Source organism: Dendropsophus ebraccatus, chromosome 5 (genome assembly GCF_027789765.1).
Source record: "Dendropsophus ebraccatus isolate aDenEbr1 chromosome 5, aDenEbr1.pat, whole genome shotgun sequence".
NCBI classification, from domain to species: domain Eukaryota; kingdom Metazoa; phylum Chordata; class Amphibia; order Anura; family Hylidae; genus Dendropsophus; species Dendropsophus ebraccatus.
In genome coordinates this window covers 23,164,444-23,183,844 of record NC_091458.1, presented here as the reverse complement: position 1 = coordinate 23,183,844, position 19,401 = coordinate 23,164,444, and the positions used below count along the sequence as shown (strand labels likewise).

Here is a 19,401-nt window from a genome sequence, read left to right as displayed (position 1 = left end):
GCTACATTTGAGTGATTTACCCAAAACTCAGTCCAACTGTTTCATATTCAGACAAATTGTTTGTTTTTTTTGTTTTTTTTTTTGCAGGGGGGGGGGGGGGGGTCAGAACAAAATTAATTTGTTGGAACTTGATTTGCTCTTCGCTGTTTATGATATGGTATTCTAACTTAAAGATCCCTTGCAATCTGGAGATTGGGGACTTAAGTCTTGTTTTGGAAAGAGCGCCGAGTTACACGTGGTATTACTGGCAACTCTATGGACAGAGAATAGACCATTGGCTTACATGCATGACTTGCGGCTCCGTTCCTAAAGAAGACTCGGGTCCTTATTCTTGTGATTGCAGGGGGTCCCTGCGATCGTACTCTCTGTGATCTCACACCTCTGTGGATAGGGTATGAGTACTTTAACTTGAAATAATACCGTGTAGAGTCCAAATAATGCCAGCCAACTTCAAATGGAGGTGGATGGTGGAAGTTTGGTGGCCATTGCCCATTTTGCTCCATCTTGGTTATTATTTGGTATAAAATGTAGATATGGATGAATAAACAAATTTTTTTTCTTTTATTTTATTCCTATTTAGTCCTTGGAGTGAAAACAAAAGTATGTTCCCGCAGAGACTGTCTACCCATGATTAACAATACCAATTTTTTTATTAAATTTTTTTTTTTTGTGTGTGTGTTTTGTGACCTTACAGTCTGCAAGTATCTGCGACGTGTTGTAATAACAAGGATCTAGCAATGAACAGCAACAATCCCATTTACCTAGTGTCAGGCCGCATTGTCTGTAATCATTAACCTCCAGATTGTTGATGACTAACTGAACCGAGCTCGCAATTTATTCCCTCAAACGTGCTGAGTTAAATGAAGGCATTTGCTGTTTTTATCTGCGCAGTTATCTGAGGTCAAATCGTGTGTCGTCGATTCCGATTCGTCTCTGCTAAAAATTAATGAGAACTGCTGCGGCATGGAAAATCCAATGTCTTCTGTTATGATGCAAATTTAAGGGGACAACTGGCCATAAATGTAGTGCGGGTGACCACCCTGGGGTCAGTGATGTCAAAAATATATTAGAAACCCAACCCCACCCCCACCCCCCCTCTTCCCCAGCCGATCGGCATAGCTTTAGCTGCCCAGGCATGATGGGAATTGTAGTTTTGCAGCCGCTGGAAGGTCAAAGGTTCCCTCTCCCTGCTTTAAAGGGATAAGTCACTGACTTGCAGGTACCTTCAATAGGTGGTGCCAGGGAGTAAGCTCTCTTGCTTCTGGAGAAGATCTACCTTGAGGAACTTCAAATTGGCTGTCTATAGATGGGAAACTCTTCCTCCTGGGAGAGATTCAGGCTTGGCTAATAATCCCCAGTTGTTTTTCAAGGCTCAAATCTGTCACCTTCAAAACATATGTTTTGGCACCAATGCTGTTACAGAAGATGGCTGTGAAATCTGTCCGAATGTCTTCAATCCACTGAAGATCACACTTGTATGGCTGCTCAAGAGTCAGAGAGGCGTGGCATATAGTCTCCAGTCAGGGCCGGCTCCAGGTTTTTGTGGGCCCTTGGTCGAGAGAGCCTCGGCGGGCCCCTTTGAATAGCAAATTATATGGCATCATTGTTAGAGGGTCTCTAGCTCTTGATTCTGTGTAGGGGATCAGCTGTGTTATATACTTATTACCCCCCCTCCTGTTTGAGTGTGTATATATCTATCTCTCGAGCACATATATACACACACTCATACAGTAGGAGGATAATAAGTATATAATACACTGCTGTATACCTACACAGAATGGAGAGATATATACACACTCATACAGAAGGATAAAAAGTATATATGCAGTGTCCCAGAACATGCAGACTACTACTCCTATTATGGCCATTTCTCTTGCTGTGTCAATGCCTGTTCTGGTAAGTGTTTGCACTGCAACTGCTGCTGGTTTTCCCCTAGTATTCTCTGGTATTGTGCATTTTCATGTGTATTGTCATGTATTCCTGTGTATTATTACAGTGTACAGTGGTATGCAAGGCTGTTGATCACGTGACCTGTAACCATGGTTCCTCCAATGGCCGACTAGTTCTGGCCAGGAGCAACCATGTGACCTCCCACTTCCTCCTAACAAGTTAGTCTTCCCCCTGCTTCCAAGCAAGGAGGATGTGTGTCGTCCCTCTCCTGCCTCAGAGGAGTTGGGCTTCTTCTCTGCAGCCTTTTCACCATAAGAAGAGTGACTGATTCTGCTGCTGTATTCAAGTCTTCGGCTGTATCTGCCTGCTCAAGTGACCGGATTCTTCTCTCTCATCTGGGTGTCATTCCGTTATCTCTCCTCATCGCTGCAAGGATTCACAGCAAGTATTATTCTCAAGCTAATCCACCAGCAACGCTATTTCTCTCATACTCCGACTCCCATCATCCGGCACGTATTCTCACAGCCTATGCAGCACCACTCCTGCTTTTATTTGTCAAGCCTGCTATATACCCGGTTGCATCCGGACAGAACTGTTGCTACTAGTTACTTCATCTATAATAAAACCGCTGTTACTGAAACCCTGGCATTGGTGTCCACTAACTGGTGCCCTGACTAAGTGCAGCGAAGAATCGCATGCCCATCATCACACCGCAGATTCCTCAGACCGGCCCTACAGCTGTGCTGCCCTCAGGCCTATACCGTGACAAGTATACACCCTGCAGCTGCCCCGGTCATTGCTCCGCCTCATAACACCAGCACTGCGGAAGTGGCCCCCAGGGGCCAGGGCATCGCATTTGGCGTCACGAACAGGATACAGACTGTGTTGTGCCAACTGTCAGTGTCCCCAGAACTGTACTGCTACCCCTCATACATCCTCAGAGACTCTGCTATTGCTGCGCTGCGGCCTGCTAAGGGGTCAAGTCAGCTTGTGACGCACTGTCTTTCGCGCTGCTGCGCCGCGCTCCACTCAAGCTCCGCCCCGACTCTGCAGTATCCAAGCCTCTGTTGCAGGAGGGGAAGGAGATTGTGGCCCGGACCGCACGGAAGTGTTGGTGCTGACTTCCGCCCTATCCCTCTCCGGTCCCGGACCACCCTGCCTATCGGTGCCTGCTGTTCCCGCAAGCTCTCCTCACCTCTGCTTTCTTCCAGACGCCTTACACCAGAACCCCTCATCATGTCCACCGGCCATCACAGTGACTCTGACGGGTCCGGCAGTCCGCCGATGGCCCGGCGAAGACTTCCCGCGGCTCCCGTTGCTATGGCTACCGCAGCGGTCCCGTTCTTCATTGGGCCCAACAATCTTCCCAGTTATAAAGGGGAACCCACACGTTGGCTGATTTCAAGGAAAAAATTTCCCGCACCCTTGAACTTGTCTCACTCTCTCCCACTCAGCAGGTGCAGTTTGCTGCTAGGACAACTTGAGGGTCCCGCATGCAGAGGAGGTGCGGTCGTGGCCAGCTACGGAGAAAGCTAATGTACAACAGATCCTGGCCCGGCTGAGTAAAGAATTTGAGGTACAGTCACCCACGGAGGTCCGCCTTAAGTTTTATGACCGACGACAAAGGCCAGGTGAGACCCTCAGAGACTATGCACTAGCCCTCCAATCTGCCTACCGGGCCCTGAGACAGGTTGATACCATAGCCCCCTCGGCTGTGGAGAGTATGATCACTGACCGCTTCATAGAGGGGGTGGACTCTAGACTCATCCAGAGCCAACTGCGTATGCTAGCTGCCCAAAACCCTACAATGCCTTTCCTGGACTTCAAGACTCTGGCTCTGAGGGTGGTTGGCATTGACACTCCCTGTGCCGGCTGTTACTCCAGGTTCAGATTGCCCCGGACCCGGTTGGGATCTCATACCCTCACCTCCAGTGCCCAATATGGTTTCAGCTCGGTTTCCGCTATACAAGCTGCCCAACAGTCTATCCCGGACTAGCCCACCAGCGATCCCTGCTCTCCTTACGCAAGTGGTTTGACTCTCTCTGCCAAGCCCTAAGGGGGCTACAAGGGGCCTATCCAACACCTCCACCACCACAGGACCCCTGCCCTGAGTATGCAGTTCCGATCTGCCTCCTCCACAGAGACTTAGATCCCCTGAGCGCCCCTATTGCCGCCACTGTAGGCGACATGGACACTACCGCTCCCAATGCTATCAGTTAAACGGGGCTACCCTTGGGTCCGAGGGCCAATACCCAGGAGGTCGAGATCCAGGCCCGCAGGAAGCACAGTGGTTCTAAGGTTCCTCTCACACAATGCCCGCATGTGACTCTCTGGGTGGACGGAGTCCCCCTGGAGGCTCTGGTAGATACAGGTTCCCAGGTTACCACTACCCGAGGCATGTGTTTTTGAAGAACATTGGGATCTGAGAACCCTAGGTCCAGTTGAGAAATACCGTCTGAAACTTATTGCTAGTAATGGTCGTCCTATTGTGCAACTAGGTTACTGGGAACCACTGTCTGCATAGGGAAGCCAGAGCTAGCACGTCAGGGTATCATTGTTACTGAGGCTCAGGGAGATAGTAGGACCGTGGTATTAGGCATGAATATTATTCCGTCATGTATTCACTGAAGTGTTGGATGCCTTGAATGCCTCTATGTCTTGTGCTCCTCAGTACAGGCAAGCCGTCCAGAAGACCATTAAAGTGCTCAACCGCTCAGCGGAAGTTTGCCCAATCCTCGAGGAGAAATCTGCCGTGTCCGCACTAGAGATGCTCGTCCGATCATCATCCCAGCTAACAGTGAGTTCCTCATCTGGTGCAGCGGGTCCGTCCGGGCCTTAACAATGCTGACTATGTGGCCCTTCTGGATGCTATTGAAATTGAGGGGCAACCTCTTGTCAGGGCCGCTAGAAGCCTGGTGACCGTCTCAATGGTCAGGTCCCTGTCCGTCTGGTGAACCTTGGAGACTCCCAGCTGACTACCAAGTTCACCACCGTGGCCCATGCTATACCAACTCGATCCTGAGGACACATCGTCTGTGAGGAGACCATTGCCTATCAGAGATCCATCCGTGGCACTCAAAGGGACCTCAAACAGGGCTCTCGCCCTTGGTGGGACGAGCTCCATTATTGGCGATGCCAATACCCCACTTGAATACCTCCACGGCATCCTCAAGGTGGCCAAAAGGTATCACGAGGCCTCAGCAAACACTCTCTCGATTTCGGAAAGACCAATCTGGTCAGCATCGGATCAACACTGGGGACCATTTGCCTATCAAGAGAAACATCGGCCAATCCCCCTGCCAAACTATCAGCAGGTCAAGAAACTGCTCAAGGAGATGAAGACTCTAACGTTATCCAAGAAAGTCAGAGTCCGTGGGCTGCTCCTATTGTCCTTGTGAAAAAGAAAGACGGTAAACATCCGGTCTCGCGTGGATTATAGGAAGATAAACACAATCACCACAAGGATGCCTATCCTTTGCCCGGATCGAAGAGTCTATTGCTGCTTTGGGGTCAGCCGCCTACTTCTCCACTTGGACCTCACCAGTGGGTACTGGCAGGTGCCCATGGCACCCGAAAGACCGTGAGGAAGACGGCCTTCACCAACCCCCATGGGGCTCTTTGAATTCACCAGCATGCCCTCTCGGTCTGTGCAACGCCCCCGCTACCTTCCAGCGGTGATGGAAAGGTGTCTCGGCCCATCTCAACTTTCAGAGTGTCTGCTCTACCTAGATGATGTGATTGTCTATTCACGTACCTACGAAGATCACGTCCATCATCTGGCTGAAGTGTTCAGGTCCTAATCGATCACGGCCTGAAAATCAAGCTTCCAAGTGCCACCTTCTCAAACCCCAAGTGAACTATCTGGGGCATGTTGTGAGTGCTGAGGGGATACAACCCGATCCAGAGAAGATCTCGGCTGTGGAACACTGGGATACCCCTAAGACAGTCAAGGAGGTGAGAAGTTTTCTGGATTGCCGGCTATTACCGCCGCTTCATTCCCCACTTTGCCCAAGTGGCTGAGCCCCTCAATGAGTTACTCCGGGGTTGCCCTCGAGAAAGCTACAACCGACGGCTCCCCGCGAGGGGTCCGAACGGCAGGAGATTGCTTTCAAACCTGAAACGCCTGTTGACTACGCCTCCTATCCTGGCCTACCGGACTATAACTTCCTTTCCGGCTCTACACGGACGCCAGCTTCCAAGGCCTGGGAGCTGTGCTGTCCCAGGTTCAAGATGGCCAAGAGAGAGTTGTAGCTTATGCCAGCCGAGTCTTCGGGGCGCTGACAAAGAACGACAACAATTATAGCTCCTTCAAGTTGGAGTTTACTAGCCCTAGTGTGGGCCGTCACCGAAAAGTTCAAGGACTACCTGGGCTGCCACCCCTGTTACATCTATACGGATAACAACCCGTTGGGCATCTCAACACTGCTCGGCTGGGCGCCCTGGAACAGCGGTGGGCTTCTGACTGGCCAATTTCCAGTTTGAAATTAAGTACCGCAGTGGCAAGGCTAATGTCAATGCAGACCTCCTGTCCCGACTACCCAAGGGCGAAGAGGCCCCAGAGGACAGCGATTGGGAAGATGTAGAAATGCCTCCCTTCTACCAAAGGTTCGCTACCCAGAGTGCTATTGATGCAGCTAGGCCTGAAACGCCTTCGCCTCCACCTAGGGGCCCCGCAAGACTTGGCCAGGTGGCAGACCATCCAGGAAGAGTCCCGCATCCTGGGGGAGATCTATGACTACCTCTCTACTGGTCGGGTCCCCATGCGGATAAAGAGGCCCTATCCTGATGTCGAGCTAAGGCGACTCTGGAGGCAAAGAAAGAGGCTCTTCCTACAGAAGGGACTGATCCTGCGGAACTCTCTTGACCCGGTCCTCCGGGGAGAGGTGCCACCAGATCCTCATTCCCCGACGAGACGCTAAGATGGTGCTAGATGCCTACCATGACCGGTCCGGTCATTTCGGGTACAACAAGACGGAGGCCACTATCCGACAGCGGTTCTACTGGATCGGGATGAGGGCTGACATCGAGAATGGTGTGGCCGAGTGCCCTGCCTGTAATATCTCCAAAGCTGGGGGAAGAGAAGTCAGGGCCCCTTTGCATCCAATCACCTCCCACCGCCGAATCAGCTAGTCGCCCTGGACCATGTGAAGCTGGTCCCTACAAGATGCGGGTATACCTACGCCCTCACCATGGTCGACCATACTCCAAGTGGGTAGCGTGGTACCTGTCAGGGACTTGACGCCAAAGACCACCGCCTTACTTTTTACAAGGAGTATGTAAAGCACTATGGGTGCCCAGAGTCTCTGCTGACGGACCGGGGACCCGGCCTTCGAGTCGCAACTTTTCCAGGAGCCTGTGTGCCTACATGAATGTAAGAAGCTCCGTACCACGGCCTATCACCCTCAAGGGAATGGTCTGTGTGGAAAAGTTAACCAGGTCTTTATCAACATGCTCCGAACGGCTTCAGTGACGAAGAGAGTAGAGTGGCCCCACTTGTTGGAAACTAGTGGAGATCTATAACAATACCACTCATTGTTCCACTGGCTACTCCCCGTTCTACCTGATGTTCGGCGCCAAGGCCAACTTCCTCAGGACCGGCTCTGGGAGTCCAAGCTCCTGACACCTTCAACCCCCTACCTGAAACTGGACTGGGTTCGGGAGCATCAGAGGAGAATCAGGATGCCCGGGAAATTGTTGAAGGAGGATGGGGGAAGCTCAGCAGCGCCAGAGGATGCCTACAACCAAAGGGCGAATGCCACACCACTACAAGTGGGAGATAAAGTTTGGCTAAAGAAAATATCATCGCTCTCACAAACTTGAAAGCCTTTGGGAGCCTGAGCCCTATTCATCCTCTTCTCCCTTACCCAGAGACTGATGTGTATGAAGTAAAAAAAAACAGGGCTAGCCCGCTAGACGGTGCACCGGAATAGGATAAAACGTTGCACTAAGGAGGACCTACAGGGCCTTACAGCACCGTGTCCGGTACCTGCATCCACACCTCCGGCTCCCCCAGCAGCTCCAGCTAAACCTCTCTCTCTAGGAAGAAATGTTCCAAGTTGAAACCGTTCCTCATGGCCAATAGGACTATCCAGCGGTCCCCTGTACACATTCCAGTGGCCTCCACTTCCAATTGTGCCTCCAACAACTCCAGCTCTACAACCAAGACACTGGGCGTGATCTTCCACCGGTACCTGCACCAATCACTGTTGAAGAGGATCTCCGCTGAGACGGTCTGAGCGCTCTACAGAGGAATTCCTCCACTTCGCTACAGAGACCAGAGTCCTTAACTGTTTCACCATTCTATTGTATGCAACGTTCAGGTTCGTGCCTGGTTCTCCTGACCAAGTTCCCTGTACTAACCAGCCATGAGCTGATGGACCCTTACAGTAACAAAGGTTCTCTAGTGCCTGTCCCAGAGCCTTTTACCATGGACGATGTCTAATGCCTAAAAGAGACTCTACCTAACAGAGACACTTAACCCATTCCTTCCTAATGCACTTTCTTGTGATTGTGTGTTCCACACAGGGTAATTATTGCACTTATTTCATTATTGCACTTATTGTACTATTGCATTCCAGTGTTATCAAAGTCTTTGTATTTCCTCCTCTGAGTAAGCACAAGGTTACATAGATTGCCTCAGAAGTAGAGTGCCTCTTTTGTAAAACAGTATATTTTCCAGTGTCTAATTCAGATAGCTCTCCTCTGAGTAAGAGAAGTCAGTTTACATATACCTCAGAGAAAGTTCCAGTTTATGTATGAGTGTATTTTTCATCCAGTCTCATTATTGTGTATTATTATATATCTATAGCTGGAAAGATTAGTTGAGCCAGTTCGTATGCAGATTTCCTCAGATTTTCATTCAGATTTCTCTCCGGTTTCATTCAGATTCATGTGAGCCAGTTCTCCTCAAGACCTCGCAGTATTTGTTGTCCCTTGTTTTTCCTTTCCTTTTGTTTCCAGTATTTGTTTACCTCTGTCTTGTCCCAACGTAGTAGTTATCACACATAGTCTTACCTAATATTCACACTGGTCCATACATATTGCACCTTGGATACCCTTTCGTGTAGTTTGTGCCTATTGAGTAATTGTGTTGTATGATTGACCGGTATGTAAGGGGCCCCCATGTATGTTTGCTTTTATTATTTTGTTCTTTTCTCTTCCAGGTATCCAAGACACTACTCAGACACGCCAAGGTAGTACACAGGTCTTCACGTTCTCCTCCAGTAGGGTAACACATTTAATAGAAAACCTACTGTCTAACTGGCTGGAATATGGAGGGTCACCCGCCAGCAGTTAAGTTGTCCTGGCTTACACGTCAGATGGTTCACGCACTAGCTACCTGGTCGCCAGAGTACGTTAGGCACCCCTAGGTGAAGTCCTGCCACTAGGGTTTCTCATCCTCTCTCTCTTCTCACCTGTGCCTTGGGCGTGGGAAACACACACCTCATCACACTCACTCTCATCATTCATTCCTGTTGTTTGATTGTCTAGTCTATTCATGTTTGCTGCCTTCTAGATTCGCCGAGGTCGGCTCAAATTTGCTAGGGAGGTATGCAGTGTCCCAGAACATGCAGACTACTACTCCTATTATGGCCATTTCTCTTGCTGTGTCAATGCCTGTTCTGGTAAGTGTTTGCACTGCAACTGCTGCTGGTTTTCCCCTAGTATTCTCTGGTATTGTGCATTTTCATGTGGTATTGTCATGTATTCCTGTGTATTATTACAGTGTACAGTGGTATGCAAGGCTGTTGATCACGTGACCTGTAACCATGGTTCCTCCAATGGCCGACTAGTTCTGGCCAGGAGCAACCATGTGACCTCCCACTTCCTCCTAACAAGTTAGTCTTCCCCCTGCTTCCAAGCAAGGAGGATGTGTGTCGTCCCTCTCCTGCCTCAGAGGAGTTGGGCTTCTTCTCTGCAGCCTTTTCACCATAAGAAGAGTGACTGATTCTGCTGCTGTATTCAAGTCTTCGGCTGTATCTGCCTGCTCAAGTGACCGGATTCTTCTCTCTCATCTGGGTGTCATTCCGTTATCTCTCCTCATCGCTGCAAGGATTCACAGCAAGTATTATTCTCAAGCTAATCCACCCAGCAACGCTATTTCTCTCATACTCCGACTCCCATCATCCGGCACGTATTCTCACAGCCTATGCAGCACCACTCTGCTTTATTTGTCAAAGCTGCTATATACCGGTTGCATCCGGACAGAACTGTTGCTACTAGTTACTTCATCTATAATAAACCGCTGTTACTGAACCCTGGCATTGGTGTCCACTAACTGGTGCCCTGACTAAGTGCAGCGAAGAATCGCATGCCCATCATCACCCGCAGATTCCTCAGACCGGCCCTACAGCTGTGCTGCCCTCAGGCCTATACCGTGACAAGTATACACCCTGCAGCTGCCCCGGTCATTGCCCGCTCATAACACCAGCACTGCGGAAGTGGCCCCCAGGGGCCAGGGCATCGCATATACTACACTGCTGATTACCTTTTTCACCTCGGGGCACACCTACCAAATAAAGTTTGACAAAATAACAAAAAAACAACAAACATAATTCGGTAACTCACAGGTGACGTCTTCTTTGATCTGATGCGATCGCTCTCTGTTTCCTCGCCATCCGGCCCAGACCACCATGATGATTTCTTCCAGCTACAATTCTTCTCTTCAGAACCTGTGAGACAAACATCTTAGGCTCCGCACATTTCCAGCAACTTCCTTCCCTTTTCCCCACCCATAGGCTCCTATACATTAGTAACTACCGCTGCTTGGTGTCATGTGCAGTAAAGTAAGAAGGTTGTGTCCCCATGCTGTGCCCCCATATAGTAATAATGCCCTCTGTCCCCATAGTAATGCCCCCTGCTCTGCCCCATAGTAAATGACCCCTGCCCTGTCCCATAGTAGATGTCCCCTGCCCTGCCCCATAGTAGATGACCCCTGCCCTGTCCCATAGTATATTCCCCCTGCCCTGTCCCATAGTAGATGACTCCTACCCTGTCCCATAGTAGATTCCCCCTGCCCTGTCCCATAGTAGATGACCCCTGCCCTGTCCCATAGTAGATGACCCCTGCCCTGTCCCATAGTAGATGTCCCCTGCCCTGTCCCATAGTAGATGACCCCTGCCCTGTCCCATAGTAGATGACCCCTGCCCTGTCCCATAGTAGATGTCCCCTGCCCTGTCCCATAGTAGATGACCCCTGCCCTGTCCCATAGTAGATTTCCCCTGCCCTGTCCCATAGTAAATGACCCCTGCCCTGTCCCATAGTAGATGACTCCTACCCTGTCCCATAGTAGATGACCCCTACCCTGTCCCATAGTAGATGACCCCTACCCTGTCCCATAGTAGATGACCCCTACCCTGTCCCATAGTAGATGGCCCCTGCCCCATAGTAGATGCCCCCTGCTCTGCCTTAACACAAAACAAAAAATCATACTCACCTAATCCAAGGGACGGTCCTCTTCTTCCTGGCTTCTCCCTTCTGCTAGCAGGGACGGATCCGCTAGCAGGCGCGATGACGTCATCGCTCTGCGCCTGCTGAGGGGATCATGTCCTGAAGCGCTGCGGAGGAAGGCCCAGCCCAGGACGTCATTGAGGACGTCGCATCCGCCCAGCAACGCCACACCCCCCGGATGTCGCCAGCAACGCGGCCCGCCGCATCCCCCGTACTCACTGTCGGCACGACAGTGAGTACGGGGGATGCGGCGGGCCCCATTGCTGGCGATATCCAGTGGCTCATTGCTCGGGCAAGTGCCGGGGGGGCCCCTTGAGAGGCTGTGGGCCCCGGCACTTGCCCGAGTACGCCACGTGCTGACGCCGGCCCTGTCTCCAGTGCCCTAGGGCTGTAACACCCCTGTACTGGTAATCCCCGCACTTCCTCTTATTGACAGGGTTTGGCTTCAATATAGGGATCAGTGCTGTAAGGACCCATTCATACTGTGTTTTTATGCTTTCCTAAATGTATACATTCAAAAGGTGAACAAACATAATATAAATATAATTATATATAATATATAGGTGAAAAACCATTATATAATAATGACTAGCAATAAGTAACGTTACAATGTGAATAGGATTCAGCCGTGCCCCGAAGGCACTGAAGACCTTGGGCCACGCCTCTCTGACACTTTAAATGTATCCTTTAATTGGAATGGGTTGGCAGTTTAACATACATTTTGCAGGGAAAAGCTTTGTTTTAAAGTGTCAAATATTGACTTTCAGGGGGGCACTACCTCAAAGAGGTGGAAGAAAGAAAGAAAAAAAACTTTAATAGGCAAAAGATAAGTTTTGGTCCTGGAGCTAAGGGCCCTTTTACACAGAAAGATTATCTGACAGATTATCTGCAAAGATTTGAAGCCAAAACCAGGAATGGATTTGAAAAGAGGAGAAATCTCAGGCTTTCCTTTACCTGCTCTCTGTTTATAGTCCATTCCTTGCTTTGGCTTCAAATCTTTGGCAGATAATCTGTCAGATAATCTTTCCGTGTAAAAGGGCTCTTAGGGCTCGGATATAAAAGGGTTACTATTATAGGGTGATATTTATCTAAAATTAGAAGTGGTGTGTAATTACTGTGTATTGAAGACCCAGAACAAAGAACTTTTTGTGTCTATTGTTTCATGGAACAAAGAAGATTTGTTTATTATTTTTTTTATTTACAATAAACCCGATGAGGATCTCTAGGCGATAATTACTAGTCATCATTTACTGAAGAAATTCTCATCCATCACTGAGTGTTTTGAAAAAATTTTTATAAAAAAAAATCTCTGTTGTTCATAAAAGCAACTCCTAGATGAATGCAAAAACTTGTTTTTTTTCTTCCAAAAACTGCGTATACCTGTCCACAGGTTGTCTATGGTATTGCAACTAAGTTCCATTCATGTCAATGGACCTGAGCAGCAACACCAGGTATATTCATGTGTGGCACCAACTCCTTAAGACCTGTTGTATAACCTGCAGTTTTCTTTTTTGCTTTCAGCAATTTTACCCGGGTCCCTCATTTAGCCGGAACAGAGGAGAATTTTCTTTTTGCCAAGCAAATCCAAACCCAATGGGAGCGATATGGCCTGGATAATGTGGAACTAGCTCACTATGATATCTTACTGTCCTACCCCAATGAATCCAATCCCAACTATATCTCCATTATAGATGAGCAAGGACGAGAGGTAATGCCTGCAATATTTCTAGATTGTAAATTGTAAATATTTAAAGCAGTCAAAATGCAAATAGGTGGTGACAATGTCACTTTAAGCGATAATTGTGCCATGTAATAGCAGTCAACGCCTAAAAGACGAACAAGAAACCTATTGTATACCGCTTTATATCATTGCTCGTTCACAAATCGTTCGCAAGTCATTTGGTCTAATAACACGTTATTCGGTCATTCCCTGGTGGACCCCGATGCTGCCCTTGTTCCTGCTGCCCCCACAACGTCAGAGGCTGCGTCTCAAGAGGCCTCATGGCAGAATCCCCAGCACTGCCTTGTACAATAATCAGACATAGGGAGGTGAACAGTTAACCTTCCTATGGTAATTTCTTCGTCACTTTTTTCCTTTGACCTTCTTTAAAAGTGACTTTTACAATAAATCACGCAGGAGGTGAAGACAGCAGATACATCCAGGCTGTGATGGATAGAGTTTGGTCATGATCTAAAAATCTTTCCCCCCCCCCCCCCACCCCCTCCTTAAAAGATTCTATTAAACAAATGCAGACATTGGTGTTTTGTCTCGTATTTAGGTTTCAGTTATAAAGGAATGCGACAAAGGCGTATCATTGTAAGTGGATGCATGTCAATTGCGTCTCGGCTCCAAAAACTCGTCTAACTAAAGTGACTGGTGGAGGCAACAGCTTCACTAAGGGCATGAAAAGCCATAGTCAGGGGCGTAGCTAAAGTCTGATGGGCCCTGGTGCAAAATTTTAGCTTTGGACCCCCCCATCTCACCTGATCAGGCAAAGTCATATCTAACATTATATCCAATGAGTAATGTGCCACCATGTTCTAATGCCCTGTCACTGCCTCCACCTCATGTACTGCACTACTGCCCCCTATAAATAATGGACTGTACTGTGTCATTGTCTAATCATTGTATTCCAATCTTTGACTCTCCAGCTGAAAAACTACAACTCTCATCATGAACTGCCAGTTGGATATGATGGGGGTTGTAGTGCTGCAACCTGAAGAGCCACATGCTGCAAAACTCCCATAATAAACTATCAGCAGGCACGATGAAGTTTGAACTTCTGCAACCTGGAGAAGTCACCTAATATCACCTGCAGTCCTATGTAACAGCACAGATAACACAGCAATATCCCTCTGAGTATAGATAATGTAGTAGTCACCTGCAGTCCTATGTAACACCACAGATAACACAGTGATATCTCAGTACAGATAATGTAGTAGATGTCACCTGCAGTCCTATGTAACACCACAGATAACACAGTGATATCTCTGAGTACAGATAATGTAGTAGATGTCACCTGCAGTCCTATGTAACACCACAGATAACAGTGATTTCTCTAAGTACAGATAATGTAGATGTCACCTGCAGTCCTATGTAACACCACAGATAACACAGTGATATCTCCGAGTACAGATAATGTAGTAGTCATCTGCAGTCCTATGTAACACCACAAACACAGTGATATCTCTGAGTACAGATAATGTAGATATAGACCCCTGTGTAGCCCCCCACAGTATAGACCCCTGTGTAGCCCCCCACAGTATAGGCCCCCTGTGTAGCCCCCCCACAGTATAGACCCCTGTGTAGCCCCCCACAGTATAGACCCCCTGTGTAGCCCCCCCACAGTATAGACCCCCTGTGTAGCCCCCCCCACAGTATAGACCCCCTGTGTAGCCCCCCACAGTATAGACCCCTGTGTAGCCCCCCACAGTATAGACCCCCTGTGTAGCCCCCCCACAGTATAGACCCCCTGTGTAGCCCCCCACAGTATTGACCCCCTGTGTAGCCCCCCACAATATAGACCCCCTGTGTAGCCACCCACAGTATAGACCCCCTGTGTAGCCCCCCACAGTATAGAACCCCCTGTGTAGATCCCCCACAGTACAGACCCCTGTGTAACCCCCCTCATAGTATAGACCCCCTGTGTAGCCCCCCCCCCCCCATAGTATAGACCCCCTGCGCAGCCCCCCTCATAGTATAGACCTCCCTGTGTAGCCGCCTCCAATAGTATAGACCCCCTGTGCAGCCCCCCCCCCCCTGTATATACATCAGTGAGCTTCCGGACAGGGCCATCATCCCGGAGGCTCACTGAACTTACAAGAGGTCCAGCGGCCGCGGCCATTTAACTGCACTGGGGGGAATGGGTCGGGGGGCATATGCCCCCAGCCCATCCCGCCCCTGCCGCGGCCCCACCGGATTGGGGGAGCACAGGAGGAAGTGGCAAGGGGGGCCATGTGGGCCCCCCTAGCTTAGGGACGCGGTCGCCATGGCAACCCCTGCGACCCCCTATAGCTACGCCACTGGCTATAGTGTAATACTACATGGGGCTCTGAAGGAGCCAGCACTGGGTAGTCCCCTGCCCTTTGCTGCTGGGTAGAAAGAACCTGTACAGGCTTTGTCTCTCTAAAGCAAATGCATTGTTAGAGGAGAAGTCCAGTGAAATTTTTTATTAAAGTATTGTATTCCCCCCCCCCAAAAGTTATACAAATCACCAATATGCACTTATTACGGGAAATGCTTATAAAGGCTTCACTTCCTGGATAACATGGTGATGTCACTTCCGGGATATCATGGTGATGTCACTTCCTGAATAACATGGTGATGTCACTTCCTGAATCACATGGTGATGTCACTTCCTGATAACATGGTGATGTCACTTCCTGGATAACAGAGCTGTGTGGGCTGTGGCTGCTGGAGGGGATGATGGCAGGGGGACACTGAGGGACACAGGGCACTGGAGGGACACGGAGCATCCCCCTGCCATCATCCTCTCCACAGCCACAGCCCGCACGCTCTGGAGTCGTGGTGTTGCATCACTATGTTTATCAGGAGGGACATCACCATGTTATCCAGAAGTGACATCCCATGTTATCCAGGAAGTGACATCACTATGTTATCCAGGAAGTGAAGCCTTGATGCAGTAGTAAGTGCAGGGGAAAAAAGCACTTTATAAGCATTTCCCGTAATAAGTGTATATTGGTCATTTGTATAACTTTTGGGGGAATACAATACTTTAATAAAAATTTTCATCGGACTTCTCCTTTAATGTAGTATCCCACTAAGTGTTCACTTCTTCTCTATACACCTAAGTAAATGTGTCCTATCAGATGTCAGTTAGTGCAGTTACCTGCTGTGCCCTACTCCAACCACTAGGTGTCACACTCTCCCGGAGCACAGCTGGAGTCACAAAGTAAGGTTTAGCCACCCATCTCTTATACACCACACTTCCTCTAGCGCTTTAAAGTGATGTCACTTATGCGCTCGCAAAACCGGAAGACAGCGTGAGAAGGTGGACAGGAGCACGGCTGCAGGAGTATATATTTTTTTTCTTCATTTTTATGGTCAGGAAACACTGATGGTCTCCTGATGAGTGTTTTCTGACCATAAAAATGGCCATGGAAAAATGAAGGGGCCTAAGTAATGTAATGTTAAAGTATATAAGACTCCTGTTTTGTATGCACATCCAGTATCTGCAGTATATTATTATAACCCCTCAATGTATAAATAACCAGCTAGGAACATTTCTGTGGTAAACATTCATTGGCATCATATGTGCTTGGCTGTCTTCTAGGTATTCAACACGTCTTTATTTGAGCCCACGCCGCCTGGATATGAAAATGTTACAGATGTTGTTCCACCATTCAATGCATATTCAGCATCTGGGACACCTGAGGTAAGAGGCACATTAAAGGGATACTTCAGCGAAGTTATATAGATTTATAATTTAGTTGTATTAAAAAATCTCCAGTCTTCCCATACTTATCAGCTGCTGTATGTCCTGCAGGAAGTGGTGTATTCTTTTCAGTCTGACACAGTGCTCTCTGCTGCCACCCCTGTCCATGTCAGGAACTACCCAGAGAAGAAAAGGTTTTCTATAGGGATTTGCTCCTGCTCTGGACAGTTCCTGACATGGACAGAGGTGTCAGCAGAGAGCACTGTGTCAGACTGGAAAGAATACACCACTTCCTGCAGGACATACAGCAGCTGATAAGTACTAGAAGACTGGAGATTTTTGAATAGAAGTAAATTACAAATCTATATAACGTTCTAAAACCAGCTGATTTGAAAGAAATGATTTTCTCAGTAGTACTCCTTTAACTTATCACTAAATTAGAGAGGAATGGCACTGTGGTATTGTATGGAGGGGCCCTATGTGACTGGTAGTCTTGTGAGGAGCAGTGTGTCACTGGTACTGCTGTGAGGGGCCCTGTTGGTATAGTTGTGAGGAGCACTATGTGGTTGGTACTGTTGTGAGGGACATGTGTGACAAAAACTGTGGTGAGAAGCCCTGTCTAATTAGTACTTTTGTTAAAGGCATGTGTTGTCGGTAATGTTGTGAGGGGCACAGTGTGGCTGGTACTGATATGAGGGGCACAGTGCGGCTGGTACTGATATGAGGGGCACAGTGTGGCTGGTACTGATATGAGGGGCACAGTGCGGCTGGTACTGATATGAGGGGCACAGTGCGGCTGGTACTGATATGAGGGGCACAGTGTGGCTGGTACTGATATGAGGGGCACAGTGTGGCTGGTACTGATATGAGGGGCACAGTGTGGCTGGTACTGATATGAGGGGCACAGTGCAGCTGGTACTGATATGAGGGGCACAGTGTGGCTGGGACTGATATGAGGTGCACAGTGTGGCTGGTACTGATATCGGGGCACAGTGTTCTGGTACTGATATGATGGTCACAGTGTGGCTGGTACTGATATTTAGGGGCACAGTGCCAGCTGGTTACTGAATATGAGGGCACAGTGCGGCTGGTACTGATATGATGGGCACAGGTGCGGCTGGTACTGCTATGAGGGGCACAGTGCGGCTGGTACTGATATGAGGGGCACAGTGTGGCTGGTACTGATATGAGGGGCACAGTGTGGCTGGTACTGTTATGAGGGGCACAGTGTGGCTGGTACTGATATGAGGGGCACAGTGTGGCTGGTACTAATATGAGGGGCACAGTGTGGCTGGTACTGATATTAGGGGCACAGTGTGGCTGGTACTGATATTAGGAGTACTGGTATTAGTGAGCCTGTATTATACTTTATGCTGCATTTGTTTTTTATGCATTTATGTTGCAGGGAGATCTCATTTATGTGAACTATGCCCGGACAGAAGACTTCTTCTATCTTCAGCGGGTTTTAAAAGTTAGTATTGAGGGGAAGATTGTGATCGCAAGATATGGAAAAATCTTCAGAGGCAACAAGGTAAGTCCACGTATGGCGTTTCCCTCTGTATAGCACAATGCTATGGGTATTTGTGTATTGATGTTATTACCACTGAAACATGGCGAAAACAGAGGGGAATTTCTGCATGGATGATAAGTAGCCTGACTAGTGTTATGGTATGTGTGCTGTGTGGGTATATATGTGTGTGTGTGTGTATGTATATATATATATATATATATATATACTGGAAAATGAAGCCTATGAGTGGATCTTTGACTTTTCTTGTATTTCAAGGTTCGCAATGCAGAAAAAGCAGGAGCCAGGGGAATTATCCTGTATTCTGATCCGGCTGATTATTGTGCTCCGGGTGTTGAGCCCTATCCCAATGGCTGGAACCTGCCCGGCGGTGGCGCCCAACGTGGGAATGTCCTGAATCTTAATGGAGCCGGAGACCCTCTAACACCAGGTTATCCTGCAAAAGGTATATTTTAAATTCTTCTGCTCTTTAATAATTTTCCATCTTTTTCATTGGTTGCATCAATTAGAGGCTACCAACCATGAAGTTACCCAAGAAGGCACATGTATGATGTAAAGAGCAAGTTCTTTATTAACACCTATATTGCTAGCAAGGCTGTCCTTGTAAGACGACTTAAAGGGAACCTCTCGCTGCCATAATACATACAGACCTCTTGACATGGTGTGATAGCCACTAAGACCCTGAATACATCAGTGCTTTTAGTATTTTATTCCACTGCTCCATTCCCGAGTTATGCTGTAATAACTTATATGCAAATTAGTTTGGTTGGTGCACCGAAGGCAATCCTAAGCCCACTGCTTCCACCTGCTGCAAATAATGGGCTTTGTTGCCAACGTTGGTCCAGGCCCAACCAAATCCTTTCCTTACGCAGTAAGAGTACCAATATGGCGCTCAGTAACTCTAGCGGGCGCAGCAGGCAAGAATAGTGGTGCATCAAGGGCTTAGGATCGCCCTCGGTGCACCAAAGAAAGTCATTTGCATATAAGGTTTTTACAGCATAACTTAAGAACGGAGCAGCGGATTAAAATACCGAAACCCCCAACGTATTCAGGGTCCTAGTGGCTATCAGTCTATACCACAAGATCTATATGTACTATGTCAATGAAGGATTCCCTTTAAGGATGAGTCTCAGAGTA

The 19,401-nt window shown here is 48.5% G+C and overlaps 1 protein-coding gene across 1 annotated transcript in view; it reads left to right on the top strand.

Annotated features, from left to right (window-relative positions):
• The window catches only part of LOC138794131 (putative N-acetylated-alpha-linked acidic dipeptidase), a 47,918-nt gene that overhangs the window by 6,836 nt on the left and 21,681 nt on the right, over positions 1-19,401 (top strand). Inside the window, exons 3-7 of the mRNA XM_069972900.1 lie at positions 12,862-13,048; positions 16,635-16,736; positions 18,142-18,267; positions 18,523-18,709; positions 18,774-18,816. Coding sequence (XP_069829001.1) covers positions 12,862-13,048; positions 16,635-16,736; positions 18,142-18,267; positions 18,523-18,709; positions 18,774-18,816 — 645 coding nt within the window. The remainder of the gene's footprint in view (positions 1-12,861; positions 13,049-16,634; positions 16,737-18,141; positions 18,268-18,522; positions 18,710-18,773; positions 18,817-19,401) is intronic.